The sequence below is a fragment of the Leptosomus discolor genome, chromosome 16 (assembly GCF_034619465.1).
Source record: "Leptosomus discolor isolate bLepDis1 chromosome 16, bLepDis1.hap2, whole genome shotgun sequence".
Classification (NCBI taxonomy): Eukaryota; Metazoa; Chordata; class Aves; order Leptosomiformes; family Leptosomidae; genus Leptosomus; species Leptosomus discolor.
In genome coordinates, this window is record NC_141406.1 from 1,320,118 (window position 1) to 1,333,728 (window position 13,611).

General features: G+C 54.6%; 2 protein-coding genes across 4 annotated transcripts in view; both read right to left on the reverse strand.

Annotated features, from left to right (window-relative positions):
• The window catches only part of LOC147414267 (oxysterol-binding protein 2-like), a 120,145-nt gene extending 115,750 nt beyond the window's left edge, over positions 1–4,395 (reverse strand). For all 3 annotated transcript variants that reach the window (XM_086473939.1, XM_086473936.1, XM_086473938.1), the window contains exon 1: positions 4,127–4,395. In XM_086473939.1, the coding sequence (XP_086330065.1) occupies positions 4,127–4,395 (269 nt within the window). The remainder of the gene's footprint in view (positions 1–4,126) is intronic.
• A 743-nt stretch (positions 4,396–5,138) lies between these two features.
• On the reverse strand, positions 5,139–13,585 carry DRC10 (dynein regulatory complex subunit 10). The gene is made up of 5 exons (XM_086474413.1): positions 12,911–13,585; positions 11,405–11,638; positions 9,628–9,699; positions 7,974–8,304; positions 5,139–5,299 (listed from the first exon to the last, which is right to left on the reverse strand). The coding sequence occupies exons 1-5, from the start codon at positions 13,583–13,585 to the stop codon at positions 5,139–5,141; spliced, it is 1,473 nt and encodes a 490-aa protein (XP_086330539.1).
• Between the last annotated feature and the right edge of the window lie 26 nt (positions 13,586–13,611).

Here is a 13,611-nt window from a genome sequence, read left to right on the forward strand (position 1 = left end):
CTGGAAGAGGGGCCGGAGAGGCTGTGTAATCTCGTACCTCAGAGACACTCAAACCTCAGCAGCTCAAGGTCCTGAGCAACCTCACAGGGTGGCCCCACATTGAGTGGGCACTGGATCCCAGAGGTGTCTTCTGGAAGTCCTCGATTTCTCCACAGCTCTAGTATCAGCAGTGGGTTTCAAGCTCCTTCCTGAACTCACTGCCTCAGCTTTCAGCTGCAGTCTCTGTACAAGAAGCAGGAAAAAAACTCCTCTGGCTTGTGCTCAAGCCCTTAAAACGCTAACCAAGAGTTAACTGCTGGATCAACAAAGCTAGTGAAGAATGCTGCTCCGGGAAACAGCTCTGCCCATGCTCTCCACCTTAGCAGGATAATACAGACAAGGCAGCTAAACTGCCCCCGGGCACCCATCATTCCTCTAAGAGCAGACCCAGCAGGGGAGCTACTTTCTGGTGAGAAGCTTTTCACTTCACAACAATGACCGACTCACAAACAGCCACAGAGTGAAATGGTTTTCCTTCTGCATTTGGCGTCGCCTTAACTGCTACACCCCGTGACCACAGAAGCACTGCTGAAGGCTCTTCAGACACCGAACCCCTGAATAACGGGTGACGGACCAAACCCACAGAGGAGACAACAGGAAAATCAAGCTCTTAAAAATACGAGAAAGCTGCTTGGAGAAGACAACACTCATCGGGAGCATCGATCACAGGAGCCAATGCCAATCTTCGATGAATTAATACTTACCTAAAGATCCTCTCTAATCTCCTTGAAAACACTTATCTGTTCAAGGTGATTACGTTCTCCTGTACCAACACGCTAATTATAGATAATGATAAATCTATAAGTGGCAGCCTGCCACAGCAGTTTAGAAAGAGTTTTGATCATTAGCAAGTCAAGTAGACTAGTTGTGCCATGCTTAAACTGCCTTCCGACACAGGCATCGCCTTTGTGCTGTCGATTTCCATGACAGCCAGAAAACTTAGTCATAAAACAACTCAAGAGGGACAATCAAGAGCAATTAAAATGGTCCAACTACTCCGAGAAGTTCCTAAATCCACCCGGCTCACTCCAGAGGAAGGTACCGCAAAGGAAATCTTCAAGAATTACTCAGCTGTTACTGTTTTCCACAGGTCCAGAGTAGGGAATACGAAGCTAAAGCAGACAACCTGCTGGGAAGCTTCGCTGGCAGTAAGACTTGATGTCTTCATAGATTTAGCAAAGATACAGGAGGCTTTCAATACTCAACTTGGAAAGAATATTCTAATTAGAAGCTTTAATTAAGCAAACCGTCCTTGTGAAACCAACCGGGCGGGAAACAGGCGTTGCACCTGGCTGCCCAAGAAAACCCCACCGAGCTGCTCCTGCCGGGTGGCACCGCGCCCGCCCGCCCACACACCCTTGCAACGGGAGCTCCCGAGAGGCCGCGCAAGACTTTTGAGAGCCCAGCTCCACAGACAAAAAACCTACCAGGAGTCACCACCAAGCAACGTGACAGGCTGGTTTTTAAAGTAAGCTAAACAGCAAACAGCAGGAAATTCCCACGGAACGAAAAGCCGCAACCTGGAACTAAACCAATACCCACAAGGAGGCCGCTTGGGCCTCACGGTGCAGTTTTGCCAATGAAGACGATTTTAGCAAAATGAACTTTCTACCAAGCGAGTCCTGAACAGTCAACAGCCAAATCATCCAGGTTGTGCATCAGGGCAGCCACCTTCCAGACTCAAGCTAGAAAGGTGTCAAAAGCCACAGAGACGAGGCGAGCGCAGCAATTCACCGGCAAGGGCATGACTTAACCGGCAAAGCCTTTAGCAGCAAGGGCAGAGACAGAACATTCGGGCATGCACCTTCAGAGCTGGGATGAGCACAAAGACCCAGCAGAAAGTACGACACGTGGCTCGTAGAACAGCAAGAGACCTTCATACAAGTTATGTCTTAACTTCTCTGCAAAGCAGTCAAACAAGCCGCTGTCCGCATGCTGCCCAGCGGCCTGCTCGCATAGAAGAGGTCAGGGACAGCGCACAGCCCCATACCTGGAGCTTCCTTGCTCCTGCCAGTTAGCGACAAGTCCTCGTGACGTAAAAATGCCAGTTTAGCCCAGGTTGTGTCACAGGTACGCTCTGCAATGAGCCAGCTCAGCTGACACTCCATGGGTTGGCACGGCTGCTTTTTAAGAGCGTTGCTCTTGAGGAGTATCACGGAGGCTTTTTTCCATTTAAGAGAAACTTTACCACGTGTTCTAGACCGTATTTCTGTACTCCTGGCTCACAACCAAATTAACTCCGTTCTCATCCAGCCCAACAATGAAAAAAAGGCACAAAAACCTTCAGCATCACTTTTCCCAAGCAGCTGCTGCAGGTCAGCACTGGCTGAAAGCTTCACCAAGTAATGCAGCTTCAACTCCTTCACATGCTGCTCTGAATAATTTCCTTCGGTGTTCTTGTTTGTCGTTTCAGACTAAAACAGGTCAAATTGTCTTAAAATAAACCCAGTCATTCCAATCTAAATTGCTGAAGAAAACCACTTGTTTGTTCATGACAGACTGGGCACCAATACAGAAAAAAAGATATTCTGACACGGTTACGAGCGGAGCGCTAAACTTCAACAACCTTTTCAAGCCACCTAGCCCTGCTGGTCCAGATCTGGCGTGGAGTTGAAGAGCGTAAGCACACCAGAAAAGGATGACAAGTAAATTAGCTGAATTACCGACAGGGAACTACATTCTCATGGGGGTTGTTGGTCATGGAGCACGTTCGTTTGGCTTGAGTTTTGGAGGAGTTTTAAACAACTCTAAGTAGATAAACGCACCATTGAGCTTCCGACCTTTTACTCGCTGGGGTCCCACCCCAGGCTCCAGATCTCTCTTTCAAAGAGAGATGGAGTTTATATTTACACCTGACAGTGAGATGAAGCTCAGGGATCTGCTTCAGGCTACATGTCAGCAGCTGTGGCAGAGAGGAAAGCAGAAGACGAACTTTGTGTCAGCAGGAATAACAGCTTTTGCATAGCTTTTACAGAGAAGTCCTCGCTCACAGGGTTTGGTACTTTAAAGCCGTATTATTTTATACAGCTCTCACCATCTTTAATATCAGGGATCGGTTCCACGTTCTGAAATACAGCCAACGTACGTTCCACAATACTGAAGGTGACAGAGCACTTGTCTTCCAAGCGACCAGAAGAAACGTGATCCTTCCTAAAGGAGAAAAGCACCAAAATCCTACAAGCCATAGGTTTCTATTTTGACCACTCAACTGATACAAAAAAATCAAGAGAACCTACTAACACGACATCACTTCGGATCGACCCTCAGAGCCGCTGGTCCGTGTGCCCGATCCCCTCCTCACTGAACCGACAGCCCGTCTGTATGAAAACCACCACGTCAGACAGCAAAGCAAGGCAGGCGAGCCTTTGGAGCCACCGCCAAGTGCTGGAACTGCCTGCCTTCCCCCAGGAACAGCCCCCTGCCTCCCCCAGCACACCATCCCAGGCCATCCATCCTCTCCCCTCGCCCACCGCCGCCGCAGCGCTCGCGTTTCCACGCACGGTGACTGGAAATGTTTTTAACCTCTGGTCTCCTGCCCAGTAAAAACACCAAGGCAGCACAACCAGGTTACAAAAGCACATCGATTTTAGGCAAGAAGTGGGTCTCCTGCTGTTGGTAGGCTTACGATTCTGGCTTTGGGGGTAGTTGTAGCAGCTGTAGCTGCTGCAGCAGGAGGCGGAGGGATGGGAGACCGCGGGGCGGCCGATCGCTCCGGCCCCGGGGACCCGCACCCGGCCCCCTCCGGCTCCTCGCCGCAGCACTGAAAGATCAAACCCCGAGTTTTGCTTTAAGAGAGGAAAATCTTTAAAATAAATAATAATAAAAAAAAGCAAATCCGAAGTCAGTAAAACGAAGAGATTTTCGTCCTGCAAAAGCGCAGAGCCCGCGGGGCGCTCCCCGCCGCTCGTCTCCCGCCACCGGAGGCACCTGCCCAGGCCTGGCGGGGCGGAACCGGCCACCCGGAACCGGCCACCCAGCGCGGGCGGCCGGAGGGCACCGCGCCCCGCACCTGCCACAGCAGGCTCGGACCGGGCCGAGCGGCCACCGGTACCGGCCCGTTCCAGCCCCCCCCCGCCGTCTCCGGTACCTGTAGTAGCTGAGGAGCCCGTTGCTGAGGACGAACCAACGGCGCTGGTAGCCCTTCAGGTAGTTGGTCCACTTGAAGAGCCAGCCCTTGTAGGTGTCGGAGCCCGGGGCAGCGGGCGGCCCCCCCGCCGGTCCCCCGCCGCCCCGGCCCCCCGGCTCCGCGCTCATGGCCGGCAGCTCCTGGCAAGCCAAGCAGGGGACGGCGCTGAGGAGAGACACCAGCCCGCGGGTGCTGTTGCCGCCGCCGCACAGCGCGGCCGCCTTCCCCATAGACCCCGCGGCGCGGCGCGGCCCGGCCCGATGGCTCCGCTCCCGCCGCCCCGCTCCGCTCCGCCGGGCACCGGCGCGGGGGCGGCGCCGCGCCCACGTGACGCAGGCGGGGAGGGAGGGGGAGGAGAGGAGAGGCACGTGAGGCGGCAGCGCGGCGCGGACGCCCCCTGGCGGCGGGGCGGGAAGAGCCCGCGCCCCCCTCCCCCGCCATTTTGACCCCCGCCGCCATTTCGCGGCCCCACGACACGGGCCGGGCCGGGCCGGGCCGGGCCGGGCCGGGCCGGGGGGGCGTATTGGAGCTTCGCTGCACCGACCCCTTCTTTGCAGCCGGGCAGCAGGGGTGACCGAGCGCCAGCCATGAGGAGAAGCCCTGCTCCCCCTCACCTGCTCCCCCCCGCCAGCCCGCGGTGCTGCTTTTTACGAGCCCTTCCAGGCGTCCCCAGGTGTACGAGGCCCTTTCCTTTCGCGCCCCCGCCCTCCCAGCCCCAGGGGATCGCCTTTCCCTGATCTCTCTAATCTGCTCTGATCCCCCCTGATCGCGTTACGGCTCGCCCGTCACCTGCACGGGCACCCCTGCCTGCTCGCTCGGGGCAGCCCCGCCGGGCGGGGAAAGAAAGAAGCGGGCGAACTCCAGCCCCGGCTCCGCAGAGGGTTTCTTGCGCCCCCCTGAAGTTGGCCATTTCCTCCCATTCTAAAGAGGTGCCCCTGAGAGCACCACGCCAGGAGCACCAGCACCTTTGGCGCTAGCGGACACCGAGGCCGCTGGAAAGAGGCCGGGAGCACTTTGCGCTCCAAATGCTGGTGTCGTCCCATCGGAAGGTGTTCTCAGTCTGCCACCCAGCTGAACGCCTCTCCAGATAGGGCTTGACATCTGGAGGCAACATCTGGAGTTCTTGGACAAACTCTGAGACAGGGAAGCCTCCAAAGCAGCGTCCAGCAGCCCCTGACAAACCCCAACCTCCTCTAATCGAAAAGCATGCCCAGACCTTTTGCCAAGAACTGAAGGGCTGTGGGTGTTTGTAAACTGAAGAGCATCCCTGCTGATGCAAATACACCCCCAAACTACCCACCTGGGTGCCAACACCCAAAAGTCTCCGCAGATCCTGGCCTCTCTTGTGGCCGCAAACGAGGGAACAATCCTCCTCCAGCCACGTCTAAGGAGAGAGGGGGGCCTCATCTGATCCTGCCTCTCCCGTCCTTGTGATTCCTTAGGGATTCCAGCCCGCTTGGCATAGGCCCCTGCAGTGGATTGGGCATAGGAGGGCAAAAGTCCTGTGATGTATATTGAGCACAGACGTGTCACACCGACCCTCGGACTTTTAACCAAACAAAGAGTTTGGTAAAGGGCAAATCTGTCAGGTCCTTGTGTTTGCTGCTTGGGGCGCTGCTGTGGGATCTCCCCCTCACAGCGAGCTCAGCCCTCGAACATCTCCAGTCACTCTTTGTCCTCAGCAAAATGCCCCCTCTCCGCTTTGGCGTACGTTAGATGGTAAAAAGCATCTCAGCCCTTTTGCTACAGGGACCCATTTCTGAACAGAGGTAGAGGGGCAGACGAGGACTGGAGCCTGGTGGCACTTGGGCTTTGCAGCCAGCTTCACTGCCCTCTCCTGCAAAGAGAGGCTGTGAGGAAGGGCCACTGAAGTCAGTGAGCGAAGAAATGTCACTGGGAGTCTGGATCCAAAGTGCTGCTCGCTCCCAGCATCGTTAAATGCAAAGGATATGTGAGAGGAGGTGCCCGGGCCTTTACGGTAACATGGAACAGCCTAGTTTCCCACGAAAATTAAACAAATAAGACACAGCACTCTGTCTGTGACCGTATCTGCGCCCAATTTCAGTCCTAGTGAGCAGCTCTGTGGTATGAAGTTGCTACAGAGCCGCTGAAAATAGGAGACCAAGGGAGTAAAAACACTTGGCTTGCGCCCCTGTGAAAGGGAAAGGCTGCAGCGAGCTCTTGGGGCGTCAGGCGCTGGACAATCCAAGGAGAGCACGCTGTCAAAACAGGGCTCTGCATTAAACAGGGCGCAGGCTGCTGCTTGGCTGAGGGAGCGACTCGTGGGATTGGGAGCGTGCGGAATATCCTGGCACCAGCGCTCCGTGTTCACAAAGGAGACAGAGCAGTCCTGTAAAAGAAACTTTATTCGAATAAAGGGAGAGTCCGCCGGGCAGATCCCGTGGGGTCTCTCCAAGTTGCTGGGGTCGCAGCCCCCTTTTGGTCCTAATTTCCCGGCCGCAGAGGACCCTCTCCCGTTCCCCGTGGGCTGAGGTACTAGGAAGGCACAGACTTCCCGATCCGCCTACTACAGAGGCTACATTTTTACCCCTTAACGCGTACCCCCCTTTGCATCACGCACCGTGTGTTTCATTAGCATGTCATCGTGCACCTCCTGGGCAGAGAAGATAATATTAATAAGTCTATTAAGCCTGCGCACTGTTTCCTAAAGTGGAAAAGTTCAAACTTCCCTTCAAACTTTCCAGGAAATTTTTTTTTTTGAATGATTTTTCTCTTGCAAGTTGTCTTACCCAGCAGAGGTTTGTAGTCGGGTCCTTGGTTTCGGTTGAGATTCACTAATTGCTGAGATATACGGCACCTTTTGTTTTACGAGGCCTGCTGATTACTTCATAAACACACGGCTCCTCTGGATAAACAGTGCCGTGTACTTGCAAAAACACTCTCCTCCTTATCTGTTCATCGCTTAGGTCTGTGGTGTCTTGTACCAGCCTGGGTCACTGCTGCTATATTTTTGTAAAGGCACTCTCATAATCCTATCAGGAGCAAGGCACAAGCTGGGCTGTCCCACATGCTGTCCCACAGATGGCCCCTGCCAAAAACTGCAAACGGCCGCGGGCGGTGCCCAGCCAGGACCCGTGTCCCTTCTCTCACTGGTCAGCAACGGTCCTGCAGCTCCCTCCTGTAGAAACGGACGTGGTCTCTCCAATCCACACAAGCAGAAGCCCTGTCAGATGAAGGGCCTCAGCCTGCCCCCAGGAACGATCTGACTGCCATCTTCAGTAAGAGCAGAGTGGGGCCCTGACCCACAGGCAAGGAGACAAGCCAGGAACCTGCGCTCCTGGCCCAGTCCCTTCAGCAGGAGACGTCCTCCTCCTCGCAGAGGTAGCAAAGCCAAACCTAAAATGGTGTGACATGTCTTCACGCCACTGCTTCCATATCCTCCAGCTAGGAGAGGCAGCCCCAGCCCTGGAGGCACTAATGCAAATGCTCTCTCAAATCTAATGCTTTTGTCTGGAAGAGCTCAGTCCCAGCAGAATCAGCAGCTTTGCCAGGAGGAGAAGCATAGATTTTGTGCTTTATTTCTTGGCCTTCTTGCCCTTCTTGCCTTCCTTGCCCTCCTTGCCCTCCTTGCCCTCCTTGCCCTCCTTGCCCTTCTTGCCTTCCTTGCCCTCCTTGCCTTCCTTGCCCTCCTTGCTCTCCTTGCCCTCCTTGCCCTCCTTGCCCTCCTTGCCCTTCTTGCCTTCCTTGCCCTCCTTGCCTTCCTTGCCCTCCATGCCCTCCTTGCCCTTCTTGCCCTCCTTGCCCTCCTTGCCTTCCTTGCCTTCCTTGCCCTTCTTGCTCTCCTTGCCCTCCTTGCCCTCCTTGCCCTCCTTGACCTTCTTGCCTTCCTTGCCCTCCTTGCCCTCCTTGCCCTTCTTGCCTTCCTTGCCCTCCTTGCCCTCCTTGCCCTTCTTGCCCTCCTTCTTCTTCCTTTCTGCCTTGAGGAGGGACCGGACCAAGTAGCCTCTCCAGATGGCCTGGATGCGGATGGCAGCAAGGGTCCTGGTGGTCATCTCCTTCAAAGCCTTCTTCTCCTGAATCTGGGAATACTCCTGGAGAAGCATAGCCCGTTTCTCCATCAGCAGGGACAGCTGGGCCTTCTCCTTGGCGTAGGCAGCGTGAACCTCCTCATACTTGGCCTGGCAAGACAGCAGACACCAGGTACAGCAATGTTGAGGGCATTCAGCAGCTCCTCCCTGTACATCCCTAGGTAAGGGCTCTTAAACCCATCCCGAAGCCGAGCAGAACCACGACTGGGAGCTGAGCCGAGCCTCTCCAAAGGGAGTCAGAAAAGGAGGCATGTGCCCAGTACCCAGGGAATTTCATTAAATGCCGGGTCCTAGTACCTCCATGCTGCTCTGAAAAATCCTCTCATCATTCTCCCTGTGTTGCCAACAGCACCCACCCTCCGCTGGGAACTCTCACCAGGGAGCACACGCGCAGGTCAGAGATGCTCCTGCAGGTGCTCTGGGCCAAAGGACATCGCTGCAGTCGGGGTGGGGCTGAGCCTGAGCTGAGAGCTTTGCTGAGAAGCCGCTCGGACGAGCGGCACTGAAGCCCAGCTAATACGCTACCCACGGCTGAGAGCGTGACAAGAGCCAGACCGCGTCGGCCTGGAAAAGGCCGAGGACGGGTAGTTTTAATGGTGTTACTGCGCTTCCAGCAGCTGCTCGGCAGCAGGCGATGCCTTTCCTAACGCCTTTGAGGAAGCCACGCGGAGGGGTGGAAGATTAGGGGAACCAGCAGCGTGGACGTGTGTCTGCCTTAGCAAGTTCTGCCCCAAACCTGCCACGACGTGGTGCCACCCAGCGGGCAGGAAACCAAAATAAGCACGTTGTTAAACACCTGACAAGGCGGGGGCATTTCTCACAACTGGCAGCCAGCTTCTAGGCCCCTCCCTACGTTTTGCTTTGTTAGTAATCCAGCAGCTTTTGGCCATCTCCATCAACGGGGCAAGAGCAGGACAGCGACTAAGCCCTTCTCAGAGGCAAGGCTGGGGGGTGCTGATGAGGTTCCCAGCCTGTCGTGGTTCAGTTGGGTGCCAAGGCAGCGGTATGCAGGCTGTTTGGTTTCTCAGCACTTGGCACCTCTCTCAAGGGGGGCAGCAGAAACAACAGGAGCATGATTTGGACACCAGGGCTAATAAGATTGAGGACTGAAGCAAAACTGAAAAACCTGTTCCCTACCATCAGGTGGGCATGTCTGACAGGACGTGGCAACCCATTTGCCCCCAGATACTGGGGGATTTAGCAGTGGATGTAACTTTTTCTAAAGTCAAAGCAGCCGAGAACTCCTCGACATAGGCGGGACAAAGAGACCTAAAGCCTGTCCTTCTTCTGGGTGGAGAGCTGCCCTTTTCCTTTCCACGGCCTCCTGGGTAAAAGCCACCTGTCCATTTGGACAGGAATCTACCTGAACACATCACCTCACACGAGAGCAAAGCACTTTCAAGCGGATGATACCTGTTTTTCTCCCATGTCTTCGTCATATATCTGGATCCAGTTCACAATTTCCTTCTCCAGTTTGCAGATCCTCTGAAACACAAAACGAGATAGGTTCCTTGCAGGCACCTGAAGCCTGGTGAAAAGTAGCCGAGTTAGAAAACAGCGTTGAGCCCCAGCATCATTGTATTGGGGTATAACATCTCCTCCTTGTGGCAAACTTCCCTCAGCTGCCACATAATTCGTTCGCCCTGGGTTGGCGATTCTCATGGCACATTCCCTGAGGCCACAAGGGCCTTATTTGCTTGACAGCATGGAGCTGGGGGCTTGAAACACATCGGAAAGGTGCATCCTGCAGTAGGAAATGAACGTGTCTGATGGAATGTGGCAAGTCATCGACAAACTGGGGCAACCACCCTAAAACCGAAGCAAGAGAGAACAGCAGTTCACTGGGACAGGAACATGAAAGCAGGACAGAAAGTACTCGAAAGCTGGTGCCTTTTAGAAAGAAGAGATCTTTCGAGCTGCAGAACAGTTTCACAGCGGCCATCCTGCAGTATAACCAGGTTCGGGCAGTTTACCTCAAGCTGCTTTCTCAGCTCTGTGGAATCATCAAGAGAAAGGTCAGCTAAAGCCCATCACAAGTGCCACAGGATTTCCTGTATGACACTGACCCAGGAGGATGTCCCAAGGGCTCCCAGGTCATCATGAGGTCACACCTCAGCTATTTAGACCACAAGCACAATCTTGGGCCTCCCAGGGCTAGGGCAGGTGCTAAGGAGGGGGAAAGGAGACCTCTGCGGTCAGCAATCGGTGTGCCTGAGCACTGGAATGGGCCGAGCCACTCATCAACCAGCACTGCAGGGGCCTGCAGCCTCCGGAGAAACTGCCTGACAAAGCCACTCCATTAAGGAGGTGTAAGTGGGTGCTGTGGGATTCCGTACTGTGGCTCTAGCTTGCATTGGACGCTTCGGCAGTGCCCAGCCCCGCTGCCACTTCGCTCCACATCGTGCAAGGCGAGACTGAAAGCTGCCCCACCACCCACGTGCGCTGTCCTGCCCCTGGGAGGCCAGGGCGTGTCTGGCGTAGACAGCAAGTGGGAGCAAAAGCGGGGGGGTGGGGGGAGAATGATATTTTTCCCCTTCTAGGTTCTCTGCGCCCTGTGTCACCAGCATGCTCTGCTCAGGGCAGAGCTGACGATACTGGGGCCTGCGCCTGCCTGCTGCTCCTGTTTCCTCCTCCTGTATCTGCTCGGCGCTGTGATAAATCACATTTCCCCCTCATTCAACCCAGCCTGGCCCCTCGGCTTGGGCCAGACAGAGCAGGAACCACTTAGCTCCCAAGACCAGCTGCGCTCCACTGGGAGTACTACAACCAGCTCTACAAGATGATGGGTTAGGTAAAGCCGGTAGCACCTTTGCTCTGCTTACCCTACGCCAAATCCCCTGTTTCTCGACATAGGCCTTGCCTGTCCCGCCGTAGCCTTGCAGCTCTGCCCTCTGACTAGCCCACAACCTCCCTGGCACGCAGTGTCGCGGCGCTGTATCAAGGTGTTTCCAGAGCTAGGTCAGCAGGCAGGAGGAGGACCTGTGAGCAGGCTGCTTCCCTGCTGCCGCTGCAGGGTTGCTTTCCACTGGAGTCAGCAGAGCATGAGGACAGAGCAGGTATCCTCCCGGCCAACACCACGTGCATCCTGCCAGGAACTAGCGGGAACCGAGTAGATGACTTGCAGCAGCCAGACCTGACGGCGCTACAAACGGGTTTCAATCTCCTGTCACAGAGCTCTCCTCCCATTTACCTTTCTGAGAGCCAGCTCTGACGCTTGGTGCTCCAGCACGAGTGCACTGAGTTGTGCTTCCAGCTGCTGAGCGTCCTGCTGTAGCCTGGCGCACCTGGCCTGGGAGGCTTGCAGCACCTCTTTTTGCCGCTTTTCTGCTTCCCGCTTGATCCGCCGGATGCCAGCCTTGTGGTCTTTGGCCAGGTCTTGCATGCTGGTTTCGAGGTCTTTGATCACGTTGTCTTTCCGGCGAATCTAGACCCAGAAAACAAGAGAAAGAAATACCATCGAGTAATGCCAGTCAGGCGAAAAGTGGCCAGGAGAAGTAAGACACCCTCGCAAAGGTGGGGGAGATCCAAGAAGACGCCCTGCTGATCTGGTAGCAACCGGGATCTGCCACTGCTGGCCGAGGGAACAGAGTTAGATTTACACGGGGTGCTTTGAAATCTTCCCCCACCGCTCCTCTGGGAGCCTGGGGATAAAGGGAAGAGAACGAACAAACCATACTGAGACACCCTGGCGCTGCCAAAGAAGAGCCAAAACCAGAGCCACTGGAGCGAGCCCCGGGGCTCCCTCGAGCTTTGGATTAGGCTCAGGGGGACTGTCTGGGGGGACGCGGCTCAGTGTGCTGCCTGCGAGAGAAATCCTCCGCTGGGACTAGGGAAACGCGTTTGTTCGTGGTGCCCTGGACAAGCTGCCAAACTGCCCAGAAAAATCTCAAGCGTCTCGATTCACAGCTCTCCAAGGAGCGGAGGGAATGGGGAAAGCAGGCCCTTGTCTCCGTTAGCACCATTCAGCGCGGCGAGCACAAGACAAAACCTTCCCCTCCGGCCCCTCTTGCAGGAAGGAGAAAGAAAAGCATACGGACAAAACAAAGGATGGCTTCTCAGGAGTTCAGGGGCTTGGATGCTGCCGCAGCCCACGGACTCACAGAAGGAGCCTGGGAAATGCCCGTTTCCTTATCGGCACCTCAGTTGCCTTCACTGAAAAAACAAAGAATTGGTGTAATCGCATATTAATCACAAATGCTCTAAGGCAGCTGGTATTACAGAGCTGGAAGTCACAGAAATGTTGGTTTTAAGCAAGAGTGAAGGCAGAGCAGATAGTAAAAATGGATTTCAATCCGTGCAATCTCTCCCTGGAATGACTTTTCATCATTTCAGCAGCAGCTAATGAAGTCTCGCGCTGGCAGCTGGCATTGTACCCCTGCCAAAACACTACCACAGCAATTTGTGCCTGTCCTGCAGCTCCCTTTTAAACTCAGTGACTCGTGTCAGTCAACTTGGCTGATAAGAACAGGTTCCAAACATGCCAAATTCAAGGATTAAAAAAAATAATAATAATAAAATCAAGCACGCAATGAGCATATTTCACAATGAAAATAGTATCTTTACATTTAGGATCTGGTTTAGAAATAATTTCTGGAGCTTCCTCTTCAGGAACTGCAAGAAAAGGACCGGGTTTTAGCGTACCAAAGTTTTGCTTCAGTAACGCTTTGTTGGAAAACATATTCCCACAATATCATACCTGCTCCTCTCGAGTCCGGATTGCTGCTGCCAATTCTGCCTGTAAAGCTGTGATTGCTTCAGTGTTTTCCTTAACCCAGGGGGAGATGTTTTCCATCAAGTGAGTCTTTTTTTCCTCCTCCATTGGACTAGTCAGGAGTCTCTCAACCATGAAGTTCCTGAACTCCCTAAAGGCTTTGATAAACCCTTTTCTCGCCCAGTCTTCACGGCGCAGAGCCTGGCAAAGCAAAGGGTTGGTCAGTAAGTGTCTCAGGACATTTCTAACAGAACGTTTCAGACGTTGCTCCAGCAAGCAGAGACGGCCCCGTTGTTCCTCAGCTCTCCTGGTGTCCCCTTCTTCAGAGCTCGCAAGCAGGTGCTCCACTTCGTTTGAAAGCTTTTGGTGCTCGACCAGGACGTTTGTGATCTCAGGTCCCAGCATATCAGCAAACCCGTCCAGAGAGTCGATAATATGTGGGATCAAACGGCTCATCTCCAGCTTGGCAATTGTCTCATCCAAGACGGTGATGATTCTTTCCGTCTCAACGCTACCAGGTCTCACACCGTGTGGATCTAACGTCTTCGCGGCACCTGGTGGGATCACTGCCTTCCCTGGAGTCGCCATGCGCTTCACCAGGGGCTTGTTTCTTTGCTTCCAAGACGGTGCCTGGAGCACAGCTGGATCCCCTGCCGCCATGGCTTCGGTTCAACGCTGGTGAGCGG

Coding starts and splice junctions, on each gene's coding strand:
- DRC10 (XM_086474413.1), bottom strand. CDS start 13,585: ATGGCGGCAGGGGATCCAGCTGTGCTCCAGGCACCGTCTTGGAAGCAA. Junction 11,639..12,910: donor TCCGGACTCGAGAGGAGCAG/GTATGATATTGT, acceptor TTCTGGGTCTAG/ATTCGCCGGAAAGACAACGT. Junction 9,700..11,404: donor CAGAGCTGGCTCTCAGAAAG/GTAAATGGGAGG, acceptor TTTGTGTTTCAG/AGGATCTGCAAACTGGAGAA.